General features: G+C 36.1%; 1 protein-coding gene across 1 annotated transcript; it reads left to right on the plus strand.

The window, feature by feature from the left end:
* The first annotated feature begins 1,718 nt into the window (after window positions 1–1,718).
* LOC141373186 (small ribosomal subunit protein eS6-like) lies at window positions 1,719–2,342 on the plus strand. Its single transcript, XM_073894885.1, has one exon. It carries the CDS (start codon window positions 1,728–1,730, stop codon window positions 2,340–2,342), a length of 615 nt encoding a protein of 204 aa, XP_073750986.1. The 5' UTR covers window positions 1,719–1,727.
* The last annotated feature ends 11,444 nt before the right edge of the window (window positions 2,343–13,786 follow it).

Genomic DNA, 13,786 nt, shown 5'->3' on the forward strand with positions numbered 1-13,786 from the left:
CTCTCTCTGTCAAATAAATAAAATCTTAAAAAAAAAAAACAAAGCTTACATATGTTACTCTCCCATTTAAAATGTGAGTCAGAGTTATACGGGAATATTTTGTTGTATTTTTTGTTATTGTTTTAATAGTGAGGGCACTTGTTCTGACAGCGAAAAATCAGGTGCTTTTAGGAGAAAGCATAATTTTTGTGGCTAAAATTGAGTGTAACTTTCAACACTGAGCTCAGATAACTGTTTGGTAGATCCCTCCATGACACAGCTATTCAATACCATGCTTAATTCCATTCCATCCCATTACCTGTGTGCCAGTCTTTTCTCAGTTCCTTACAAATAGATGCTGGCTAGTTTTTGTGAAATAAATTTGGTGTTGGCAATCAGATTCTTTTCCCATTAAGGTCCTGTAGTGTTGCTGCCCAGATGAATGGCTTCACTCCTCATTGCAGCCACACTCCAGCAGACAGATTCCAGGATTTGCTTTGCTTGACATTGAAGGGGAACCCATAGACTCCAGTAGACTGCTCATCACGGTATCAGCAGTCGGGGCAAGAATTTCATGAGCACTATGATGTAGATGATGGGTTGCAACATATTCTACAGCAACCGAACGGGAAATACCTTTATTTTTAGGGTCTGTGATCTTTCAATTCAGTTTCTTGTGACAAACATTTAATCTGCTCTGTTTGCCATTGGTTATTACCTTCATCAACAATTTCTGCAGAAAAACCAATGACTCAGTATCTCCTGTTATTAACTGTGCACTATTATCTAAAATAAAACCAAAGGAAGAAAAAAAGAAAAGACAAATGAGATTATTTTTATTTTATATTTTCAGGTTGAGTGTTCTCTCCTACCAATTATTCACTGAGCTGCACCTCCTTACCAATTATAGTTTAATCATGTCCTTTGGAGCTCACAGTGCTCATTAGCATTCTACACGTTCCCCCTGAACTTTGATGTCAAAACAAAGCCATATATCCCTCATACCTGGAGGTCTACAAATGTCGAAGTGGGCTCAGAAAGGGATCTAAATATCAAAGGCAAAACAAGGGACTAACACACTATCCCAAATCCCTGTTTTATGTTACTTGAAGCCAAAAGATTTCCATTAATTTTTAGGCTTTCACGGATTAACCACTGCAAGGGAAATGCTATTTTCAGGGGAAGATTAATCTTATACATCGCACAGGACCCTGTTCAAAAATCTGGATGACTGAATGAAAACAGCAAGGAGAAGCGTGCCTCTGGCCCTTTGGAGAAGTCTGTGGCACTCCCGCCTAAAGGAAATCCAATTCAGGTTATGATATCTTAGCCAGGAAGAAAAATGTAGAGCATGAACCAAGAATTTGGCTGTTATTGTGTCTTTCTTGGCCTTTGGTTTTGCTCTGAGTTTTAGAGGTTAAATATCCATGCATATGTTTGCCCTTTGGGGTTTGGAGCATACCTATGAAAATGTATATGTTAAAAAAAAAGAGAAGATAATAGGAAGGGAAAAATGAAGGCAGGGAAATCGGAGGGGGAGACAAACCATGAGAGACTATGGACTCTGAGAAACAAACTGAGGGTTCTGGGTGGGTTGGGGGATGGGTTAGCCTGGTGATTGGTATTAAAGAGGGCACATACTGAATGGAGCACTGGGTGTTATACACAAACAATGAATCATGGAACACTACATCAAAAACTAATGATGGCTTTTTTGTGGAGCCTCGGAGGCAGTAGGCTGCTTCAGGATGAAGCTGAACATCTCTTTCCCAGCTACTGGCTGCCAGAAACTCATTGACGTGGACGATGAATGCAAACTTTGTACCTTTTATGAGAAGTGTATAGCCACAGAGGTTGCTGCTGATGCTCTGGGTGAAGAATGGAAGGGTTATGTGGTCCGAGTCAGTGGTGGCAATGAAAAACAAGGCTTCCCCATGAAGCAGGGTATCTTGACCCATGGCCGTGTCCGCCTGCTGCCGAGTAAGGGGCATTCCTGCTATAGACCAAGGAGGACTGGAGAGAGAAAGCACAAATCCGGTCGGGGTTGCATTGTGGATGCCAATCTCAGTGTTCTCAACTTGGTCATTGTAAAAAAGGGAAAGAAGGATATTCCTGGACTCACTGATGCTACTGTGCCTCGTCTCCTGGGGCCCAAAAGAGCCAGCAGAACCCGCAAACATTTCAGTCTCTCTAAAGAAGATGATATCCGCCAGTATGTTGTGAGAAAGCCCCTAAACAAAGAAGGGAAGAAACCTAGAACCAAAGCGCCTAAGATTCAGCGTCTTGTCACTCCATGTGTCCTCCAGCACAAATGTCGGCATATTGCTTTGAAGAAGCAGCGCACTAAGAAAAATGAGGAATAGGCTGCAGAATATGCTAAACTTTTGGCCAAGAGAATGAAGGAGGCCAAAGAAAAATGCCAGGAACAGATTGCCAAGAGACAGAGCCTGTCCTCTGAGAGCTTCTACCTCTGAGTCCAGTCAAATATGAGATTTTCTAAGAGTGACAAATAAATAAGATCAGACATAAAAAAAACAACTATTGATGTAATGCATGGTTATTAACATAACATAATAAAATAAAATTAAAAAAATAAAAAAAGGAAAAAATTTATTCTAAAGACACAAAGTTTATAACCTTAGAAGAAAAAACTAAAAGTAAAATAAGAAATAAGATACCGACCAGAAAAAGGTATTTTCTTTCTTTTTTTTTTTAAAGATTTTATTTATTTATTCATGAGAGACAGAGGAGGAGAGAGAGAGAGGGAGAGGGAGAAGCAGAGGGAGAAGCAGGCTCCCAAGGAGCAGGGAGCCCGATGCGGGACTCGATCCCAGGACCCTGGGATCATGACCTGAGCTGAAGGCAGACGCTTAACCATCTGAGCCACCCAGGCGCCCCAAAGGTATTTTCTTTCTATGTTTAATTTTCCAAACTACCAAAATACCTGTATGTGAAATTATGACCCATGAAGTCCTATGAGAGAAGATGCTGACCAAGAGAACAGCATTAGTTAAGACAATTACATAGGAGAAGGCACTCATGAAGCCGATGACAAGCTTAAGTTTTCTTCTCTCAGTGAATGAATGTATCAGTACACAATATTGCACATAAGGACTACCTATTTTTAATGGAATATATTTTTCTCTTTCAGATATATTTTCATTCAGTCAGGAAAGCTAGACAAAGAGTAAAGCAAAAATCAGCTCACCACTTAGGAAAATACATTGCAATCATTTTAGTATATATGATTCAATTCTTTTTTTCTCTCCATGTCATTTCATTATGTGAGTATATAATCAGCGTACTTAAAATAATATGTCCTTACTACTTTAAACTTTTTTCACTTAATAAATTTTTATACCAATATTTAAATATTCTTCTAGAAGAAAATTATCAGACCTTTATTGTGTTTTATCAAATAGCTCTTGAGCCATTTATGTTATATAGATTTAACCAATTCTTTTTTTCAACCAATTCTTTAATACAGGGTATTATTTTTCCCAATTTTTCAGTATAATAAAAGTTAAATTTTCCCCAATTTTTCAGTATAATAAAGGTTAAATTTTTAATAGAAAATATGACCATTAAAGGAATTATCAGATATAATGACATATTTAAAAAAATCAGTGCTGCTTAATTGCCCTCTGGGGTTTTATAATTTGCAGTTAAAGCAGAACCATACAAGGGCTCTTAATGCTTCACTTTTGCAGAAATACTGGATAGTATTCTGTACATGAGATGTAAATTAACCTCTTTGTGTCTTGTTCCTCATCTGCAAAATGGGGAAAATAATAGTGCATGGTTGTGTCAGGTCTTTGATGTTCTTGAAGACAAGTTTATGTGAAGAAAAAGTTATTTAGGTGTTATTTTGTTCTACGAATTTATATACAAATTTCCAACTGCTTACCTCTTCCTTAAGCTTTTGCTCAATCTATGATTTTGATTATTCTATTTACAAGTCTAAGAAATTTGAAAACCATTTAAAAGGGGTCTTTGAATAATGCTTGACATCATTAATATACATAATGAAATTAAGGCCAAATATGTTAAATTGAAATTATACCATTTGTTTTCATTTTAAGTCATCTAATTACTTGCCTTAAACACAATATTAATAGTTACTTAAGTAATTATTAAAAGTATAATAAATTTCTAAGTATGGTAAAATATGTTAGATACATAAGACTGTATAAAATTAGTAAGATTTCATTAAAGTCTAAATAGATTGCTAAACAACTTATTTTAAATTGTAATTAGGAATCTATTACACTAAATTTATAAGCCAAATTTTCTTACAGTAACTATTTGCACTTAAATCATTTCACATGTTTAGGTTTCTGTTTTCCATGAAAATAACAAATATTTGTTTTTTTTTTAAATATCTCTTCACTTAATTCTATTTTTTTCTGGTTTTAACTTTGTTCATCCACAAGTAAATAATGTTTGAGGGCATATCTTATCAGTGCAATCTTTTTAGTTATTTATAAAAATATTTAAAGTTAATGTAAAATAAAAGGGACTCTTTTGTGATCTATAGTTCTATGAATTTTAACACTTGTATAGAATCATGTAACAACAATCAGGATACAGCATATTTTCATTACCATTCCCCCCAAAATTCTCATCTGCTGTCCTTGTCATCATAAATTCCCTCTAATCTTAACCTTTGGAAACCACCAAACTATTCTTTGTCACTATAGTTTAGCTTTTATAGAAAGTTACATAAATCATACAGTGTATCATTTTTGAGACTGGTTTATTTCCTTAGCATAATGTCTTCAGGATTCATCTATGCAGTTGTATTTACCAGTTGTTCTTTCCTTTTTATTGTTAATATTCCATTGTATGGATAAAGCAAAGCATGTCTATCCATTCATCTACAGAAGGACCCTGAGTTGTTTTCATTTTGGGATGATTATTAATATAACCACTCTAAACATTTGTGTATGAATTTGAGTGAGCATAAGTGTTTATTTATCTAAGGTATGTATCCAGGAGTGGGACTGCTCCAGCACAGGGGACTTTCAGGTTTCACATTTTTAGAAACTTTCAGTTTTTTTTGTAAAACTATTGCATTTTAAGGAAAAATTTTGCTTATGAATCTATCAAGATAAACCCTTTTATATAGTTACTATGTTCTTTCATTCTAAAATTTAAGAAATTAGAAACCTACATCCTTGAGATTAAGTCATCTCATTACCCAATTTCCAGAGCAAATTAGAATCAGAATCATCGACCTAGGTACTCTACCATTTGATAGATTCCACTAGACTATTTACTGCTTAATGAGATTCTGAATTATGTTCCTAATTTTTCTGTATATTAGGGTTACTATTACTATAGACATTTAAAGGATAACTGGAATTTCTTCACTGCAAACTTACAGTGGACTCTGGTCACATAATTTAATAGTCCTCCCTATATAAGGATATGACAAGACTGACTATAGTTATAGTGCATAGAACAACATCCAGCAAAATAATAGAACCTCAAACTGTTGGTTATTATGATTACCTATTATTTCATTTTTGTTTCTTTGATTGCAAGTGTAACCTTAACATCTAACACCTAAGAGCCTGTTTTTACAGAATAAAATCACATTTGATTTTATAGACAAAAAATCGTGGAATTCTGCTGAAAGAGAAGATTGGCTCTGAGAAAGTAATTTGCTCAACTTCTCAAGGGCTTGTTACACACAGCCTACCAAGTAATCTTTTATTCTTCCTTTTCTACTCCTATTCCTACTAAGATACTGCTATAGTCTCTGCATTGGTCACTGGCCAACATAGGAACTGCAATGTGCCTGCTTGCCGGGGGCAGTCCTTGTGTTTACTTAAATCTCTCCATTCTTAGCGGCTGCTAGTTTCCTAGAGACATGTCAGAGCAGTCCCTTCCCAGCTCAGTCACCTGCAGCTCACGGTGGCTTTGCAGGATCAATAGTCTCAAAGTCCAGAATGAACAATTCCCTCTGTTTAGAGTCTCTTATTTCCAGAGCAGACCAAAGAATTGCCTAGGATCAGAAAATTATGATACCTTTCCTTAAACTCCATTCCCCTCAGCTTGTCTACTTGTCTTCTTCCCAAGCCAAATTATCATCTCTTTCTCCAATTAAAAACAAACTCCCCTCTCCCAAAGGGTGCAAATATCCAAAGTATTTCAATGACTAAAAACACATTCTGGGAGAATAAATAGACTCTCCACTAACTTAATGAAGTGGAACATTTTTAAAAGATGTATAACCTTTCATATTTCTTTTCTTGTACAATCTTGCCAATATTCTCGGAATATTTATTTGAATGGCCTTTATAATTTATTAGTTAATAACATTATTTGAGTAGTGTTTATATAATTAGCTATTACATAACAAAAATGCACCTGAATTTAGTGAAGGAAATATGGAGTATTGAATAAATGACATTGAGGTTAAAGCTAAAAAGTTTGAAAATATATTGCTAGATTCTTATCTAGCTATATATTGCAAAATATTTTGCTGTTGAGTTAGGAAGGGTAAATACATAAATCTAAAATAAAATAACTAGAAAAAAATATCTGTGAATAATTATTTTCACTTCAGGTTGATGATTGCTTTTCTATTTATAAAATAAAAGAAGAAATATAGATGCCTCTGTGTACACAAAAATTTACAAACAACAGAGGAATAACAATTAATTTCCCACAAAATATTTGTGTGTCAAAAAATAAAGGAACATTAAATACCAAGCAAACATATGTGATATATAGATTTGTATCTGATCAATCATCTTATTTTATTTATTCCTTTTCTACTACTATGATTTCCATTAAGATAGAGTATAGATTTACATATCTGGAGTTTTAAGCCACACACCCTCTTTCTTTTCAGATTAGTTTTGCTATTTTTAACTGTAAATCTTTGTAGTGGATTTTAGAAAGAAAATTTTTTGTCAGATTCAGTGTTTGTGATTTTGGTTTTCCTTGTTACATTGAGATTTGGTTATTAATTGGATCTATAGAACTCCATTTGATTATTATATGAATCTTTGAGATATTTTCATTATAGAATTTAACCCTGACAGCTTTTCTAGGTTAATGTTGCCTCTCTGGTATTTACTAGGTATAATGCAGAAGAAGCCCAGCTCCATCTCTTTCTACTCTTCAGTGCTTCTGTGACTTTATTGTTTTTATGTTTTATAGAAGCTACTCAGAACTCTTACACTCAGGACTTTTCATTGTCCTAGGTTTGGGCAGTAATTTCTTGCATATTATCTTGAGGATCTGTGCTTCTATTTTCTAATCTTTCCAATCCATCTTTCACATTGAAGACAGATTGGCATATTTTTTCTAACCCCCCATGTTTTGTTTAACCAAATCCAACGTATCAATAAGATGCTAAAGACCCTTGCCTTAGTCTGTTCTCCAGTCTTCTCCATTACACACTATCATACTTATTCCACACTGCAAACGCAGAATCATCCTCCATTTGACAATATTTCCTTTTTTTTTTTTTAGGATTTATTTTTTATCTATTTGACAGAGAGAGAGAGAGAGAGAGAGAGAGAGAGAGAGAGAGCACAAGCAGGGGGGGAGTGGCAGGCAAAGGGAGAAGCAGGCTCCCTGTGGAGCAAAGAGCCTGATGGGGGGCTCAATCACAGAACCCTAGGATCATGACCTGAGCCAAAGGCAGGTGCCTAACCAACTGAGACATCCAGGTGCCCTGACAATATTTCTTTTGCACAATTGTGCATTTGTGTCTGTTGTTCTTGAGGTTGAAATGTCTATGCTATGTTTCTGTTTTTGAAATTTTATTCTTTATAAAGGAACTATCATTTTCTTTATTTCTTTATATCAAGTTTTGATTTAATTTTAGTTAGTTAACATATGGTTTAATAAGTAATAATGGTTTCACTAATTCATTAAGTGATTCATCACTTACATATAACACCCAGTGCTCATCACAATTAAGCTCATCCTTAATACCCATCACCAATTTAGCCCATCCTCCCCCACCTCCGTCCAGCAACCCTCAGTCTGTTCTCTGTAGTTTATACTCTCTTACGGTTTGCCCTCCTCTCTCTTTTTTCCCTTCCCATATGTTTGTCAGTTTTATTTTTTAAATTTCACGTATGAGTGAGATCATATGGTATTCGTCTTTCTCCGACTGACTTATTTCATTTAGCATAATACCCTCTAGCTCCATCCATGTCATTGTAAATAACAAGATTTCACTCCTTTTGATGACTTAGTAATATTCCATTGTGCATATATGTATATATATATATATCCACATCTTCTTTTTTTAAGATTTTATTTATTTATTTGAGAGAGAGAGAATGAGAGATAGAGAGCACGAGAGGGAGGAGGGTCAGAGGGAGAAACAGACTCCCTGCTGAGCAGGGAGTCCGATGTGGGTCTCGATCCCGGGACTCCAGGATCATGACCTGAGCCGAAGGCAGTTGCTTAACCCAGGCGCCCTGTCCACATCTTCTTTATCCATTCATCAATCAATGGAGATTTGGACTGTTTCCATAATTTGGCTATTGTTGATAATGCTGCTATAAACATCGGACTGCGTGTGCCCCTTCAAATCAGTATTTTTGTATCCTTTGGGTAAATGCCTAATAGTGCAATTGCTAGGTTGTAGGGTTGTTTTATTTTTAACTTTTTGAAGAAACTCCATACTGTTTTCCAGAGTGGCTGCACCAGTTTGCATTTCCATTACCAGTATAACAGTATTTCTCTTTCTCTGCATCCTCACCAATATCTGTTACCTGTCAGAATGGCTAAAATTAACAACACAGGAATCATCTTGCTTTAAAAAAACAGTAAAGTCAATGCCTTGAAAAGTTTTTAATGAAGGGAGAAAATTGACACAACCATGGTAAGTTAAAAAAAGATTTTAGGCAAGACTGTCCCTCATGATTTGTCTTTCCATAGAGTACTTCTCATTTTTCACCCCCATGAAAAGCATAAATATTGTCAGGTAACAAATAACTGAATGTTGAGCCTCAGATGATAAGAATGTGAGCTACAAATGTATCTACATCTAACTACTCTCCCATGTATAAATTAATCTTTTAGTGCTAAACTCAGATAACTTATTTTTATTATTATTTTATTTTTCAAAGAAGGAAGATATTTAAATTTTCATCCATAAATCTTTCTTCAATCTTCCCAAATAAGATTGAATCCTGTGCTTTAAGAAAATATTTCCTTGGGGCACCTGGGTGCCTCAGTCGTTGGGCGTCTGCCTTCAGCTCAGGTCATGATTCTGGGTTCCTGGGATCGAGCCCCGCATCAGGCTCCCTGCTTGGCGGGAAGCCTGCTTCTCCCTCTCCCACTCCCCCTGCTTGTGTTCCCTTTCTCACTGTCTCTCTGTCAAATAATAAAATAAAATCTTTTTTTTTTTAAAGATTTTATTTATTTGAGAGAGAGAGAATGAGAGATAGAGAGCACGCGAGGGAAGAGGGTCAGAGGGAGAAGCAGACTCCCTGCTGAGCAGGGGGCCCGATGTGGGACTCGATCCTGGGACTCCGGGATCATGACCTGAGCCGAAGGCAGTTGCTTAACCAACTGAGCCACCCAGGTGCCCTAAAATAAAATCTTAAAAAAAAAGAAAATACTTCCTTATCTCTGTCATAGCTAATACCTCTCTACCTTATAATGAGATCTGTAATTGTCTGAACTACATAGTAAACTATGACTAACCCTCAAGAGAATAGATTCTACTTTGTTTATTTTTTACATTTTATTATTATTTATAAGTTATTTCGCAAATGCTAAATCCTCAATATACAATTGTAGTTAAATGAATTTTAAAGATTATCATTAGTTATTATGTCCATTTTTGAATGTTGATTTTGGAAAATTACTTTATGAATAACTGAGACCTGAGTTTGAATTTGAACTCTAATATTGCCCAAATGAAATCACCTTTGACATTATTCTTGGCTCTGGCAAAACTCAAAGAAAGAGAGAGATGGAGGGAGCACTATATCCTTATTTTGATGATCTTATTGGGTGAGAGAAAATAAATAAATACAATTAATATAAAAATAGTAAGGAACCTGATAAAATCCGGAAAATCAAGAGGTAGAATAATGTAAGATACTTCCAATCATACTAAATTCTAGCGTCACGAAATTATTCTTGCTAGTCCTTTTTGCATTTTGTTGGTGCTATTACAGCTTTCAGGAATGTGCTTTCCCCCAATTCTCCTACTGGGGAAATATGATATATTAACTGATTCATCCATTCTTTTTAGTGCTGGCACAGAATTTTTTCACATGCTATTGCTACATAAATTAACAAAACCTTGGGGCGCCTGGGTGGCTCAGTCATTAAGCATCTGCCTTTGGCTCAGGTCATGATCCCAGGGTCCTGGGATCAAGCCCAACATCGGGCCCCCTGCTCCGTGTGAAGCCTGCTTCTCCTTCTCCCACTCCCCCTGCTTGTGTTCCCTCTCTTGCTGTGTCTCTCTCTGTCAAATAAATAAATAAAAAATCTTAAATAAATAAATAAATAAATTAATTAATTAATTAACAAAACCTCTTCCCGTGGTCTTCAAGGAAGTCAGTGTGATGAGATAGATCACAAAAACAGACTCATAGACCAATGGAACAGAATAGAGAGCCCAGAAATGGACCCTCAACTCTATGGTCATCTAATCTTCAACAAAGCAGGAAAGAATGTCCAAAGGAAAAAAGACAGTCTCTTCAATAAATGGTGTTGGGAAAATTGGACAGCCACATGCAGAAGAATGACACTGGACCATTTCCTTACACGACACACAAAAATAGACTCCAAATGGTTGAAAGACCTAAATGTGAGACAGGACTCCATCAAAATCCTAAAGGAGAACACAGGGAGCAACCTCTTTGACCTCAGTGGCAGCAACTTCTTCCTAGAAACATTGCCAAAGGCAAGGGAAGCAAGGGCAAAGATGAACTCTTAGGACTTCATCAAGATAAAAAGCTTTTGCACAGCAAAAGAAACAGTCTACAAAACCAAAAGACAACGGACAGAATGGGAGAAGATATTTGCAAATGACATATCAGAGAAAGGGCTAGTATCCAAAATCTATAAAGAACTTATCAAACTCAACACCTGAAGAACAAATAATCCAATCCAGAAATGGGCAGAAGACATGAGCAGATGTTTTTCCATAGAAGACATCCAAATGGCCAACAGACACATGAAAAAGTGCTCAACATCACTCGGCATAAGGGAAATCCAAATCAAAACCTCAATGAGATACCACCTCACACCAGTCAGAATGGCTAAAATTAACAAGTCAGGAAACGACAGGATGTTGGAGAGGATGCGAACCCTCCTACATTGTTGGTGGGAATGCAAGCTGGTGCAGCCACTCTGGAAAACAGTATGGAGGTTCTTTAAAATAGAGGTACCCTGGGCGCCTGGGTGGCTCAGTTGGTTAAGCGACTGCCTTTGGCTCAGGTCATGATCCTGGAGTCCCGGGATCGAGTCCCGCATCGGGCTCCCTGCTCAGCAGGGTGTCTGCTTCTCCCTTGGACACTCCCCCCTCTCATGCTCTCTCTTCTCTATCTCATTCTCTCTCTCAAATAAATAAATAAAATCTTAAGGGCGCCTGGGTGGCTCAGTTGGTTAAGCGACCGCCTTCGGCTCAGGTCATGATCCTGGAGTCCCAGGATCGAGTCCTGCATCGGGCTCCCTGCTCAGCGGGGAGTCTGCTTCTCCCTCTCACCCTCCCTCCTCTCATGCTCTCTCTCTCTCTCTCATTCTCTCTCTCAAATAAATAAATAAAATCTTTAAAAATAAATAAATAAATAAATAAATAAATAAATAAAATCTTAAAAAAAAAAAATAGAGGTACCCTATGACCCAGTAATTGCCCTACTGGGTATTTACCCCAAAAATACAAATGTAGTGATTCAAAGGGGTATGTGGACAGCAATGTTTATAGTGGCAATGTCTACAATAGCCAAACTGGAGAGAGCCAAGATGTCCATCAACAGATGAATGGATAAAGAAGAGGTGGTATATATATACACTGGAATATTATGCAGCCATCAAAAAAATGAAATCTTGCAATTTGCAACGATGTGGATGGAATAAGAGGGTACTTTGCTAAGTGAAATAAGTCAGAGAAAGACATATATCATATGATCTCACTGATATGAGTAATTCTTAATCTCAGGAAACAAACTGAGGTTTGCTGGAGTGGTGAGGGGTGATAAGGATGTGGTAGCTGGGTGATAGACATTGGGGAGGGTATGCGCTATGGTGAATGCTGGGAATTGTGTAAGACTAATGAATCACAGACCTGTACCTCTGAAACAAACAATACATTATATGTTAAAAAAAAGATAGTAGGAAGGGAAAAATGAAGGGGGGGAAATTGGAGGTGGGGACAAACTATGAGAGACTATGGACCCTGAGAAACAAACTGAGGGTTCTAGAGGGGAGGGGTGTGGGGGGATGGGTTAGACTGGTGATGGGTATTAAAGAGGGCACGTATTGAATGGAGCACTGGGTGTTATATGGAAACAATGAATCATGGAACACTACATCAAAAACTAATGATGTAATGTATGGTAATTAACATAAAAAACTCAAATTACAATATAATGTAATATATGCAAATGTCTTATAAAAGCGTCCTGGATGATCTGTGGTCATTCTGGAGGATCTAAGAAGCCATGTAAAGGGAAGCAACTAAAACATAGGATGTAGGCTGGAAGGAGTAGAATGATTAGAAAATTTAGAGAGAAAAGGGGATGTAGAAATGTCATTTCTTCCAAGCCTATTTCAATAATCCCTTCCTTGGAAGGCTTTTCACAAACTCAATACTCCTCATTCATTCCCTTCTTTGTACTTGAAAATCTTTTGAGTGTACACTCTCAGTATAGCACATACCAGAATCTAATTATCAGTTTATATTACTGTCTCAACTGATAAATGTCATGCTCTTAACAGCCAAAAACCAAAGTTGATTGACTATAATAAGTGGCCCATTTTTTCCTGCATGGACTTAAATGTTGAAGTGATGTAATGCCAATCATTCCTTTCTATTTCTAAAAAAACATCAATGCCTATATTTAATAACCACCTCTAGATAACACAATAAATCTATTAGGTTCCTAGATACATTCAGAGATCAATTTATGTTTGTTATTTTTAATTATAAAGGTTTACTTAAAACTGGTTGGATGCATATAAAACTCTCCATTCTGTATCATACTACTTTTGGTGAATTGGCATATTTGTACTTCTATATTGTGAATATAATGGATGACATATAATAAATGTAACTCTATAAGTGTCAAAACCATTTTGTTTCCTCAACTAGTAGCATGCATGAAAACCTAGAAAGTGAAATAAATTTATACATTGAGGGAATATAAAACTGGATCAATACTGAAACATTTCCAATGTATTAAAAAACTCTTCCATGTGTTTAAACATGTTTTATGAATAATATTTAAAATATGCTATTGGTTCCAAACTCATCACGACTTGGAGTTTAATTTCAAAGATTCACTGAAATGATCAATAAATTCAATAAAATATTAAGTCAAAAATAGATAAATTAATTTAGAAAGCTTATTTATAAGAAAGTAAAAATCTCTTGCTTTTGCAAGCAAAATTTAACATTCACTTTTCTAAGAGCAACAAAAATGAGTGTTATTCCTTTCAAAGGAAAACCAATTTTGCAGACCAGGGTCATCCTTCCCTTTCTGTCCTAGCTTTTTTTAGTCTCTCAGTAATCAGTTAAGAGAGACTGAATTTGACATGGTCAGTTTTTCTTTATGTGGACCTTAAAATTTTACCTAATAAATATTTATTACAT

Source organism: Callorhinus ursinus, unplaced genomic scaffold (assembly GCF_003265705.2).
Source record: "Callorhinus ursinus isolate GAN/ISIS: 27379988/994484 unplaced genomic scaffold, GSC_fseal_2.0 scaffold8, whole genome shotgun sequence".
Taxonomy (NCBI): Eukaryota; Metazoa; Chordata; class Mammalia; order Carnivora; family Otariidae; genus Callorhinus; species Callorhinus ursinus.

What these genes read in the sequence shown, in the direction of transcription:
- LOC141373186 (XM_073894885.1), top strand. Translation starts at nt 1,728, where the DNA reads ATGAAGCTGAACATCTCTTTCCCAGCTACTGGCTGCCAGAAACTCATT.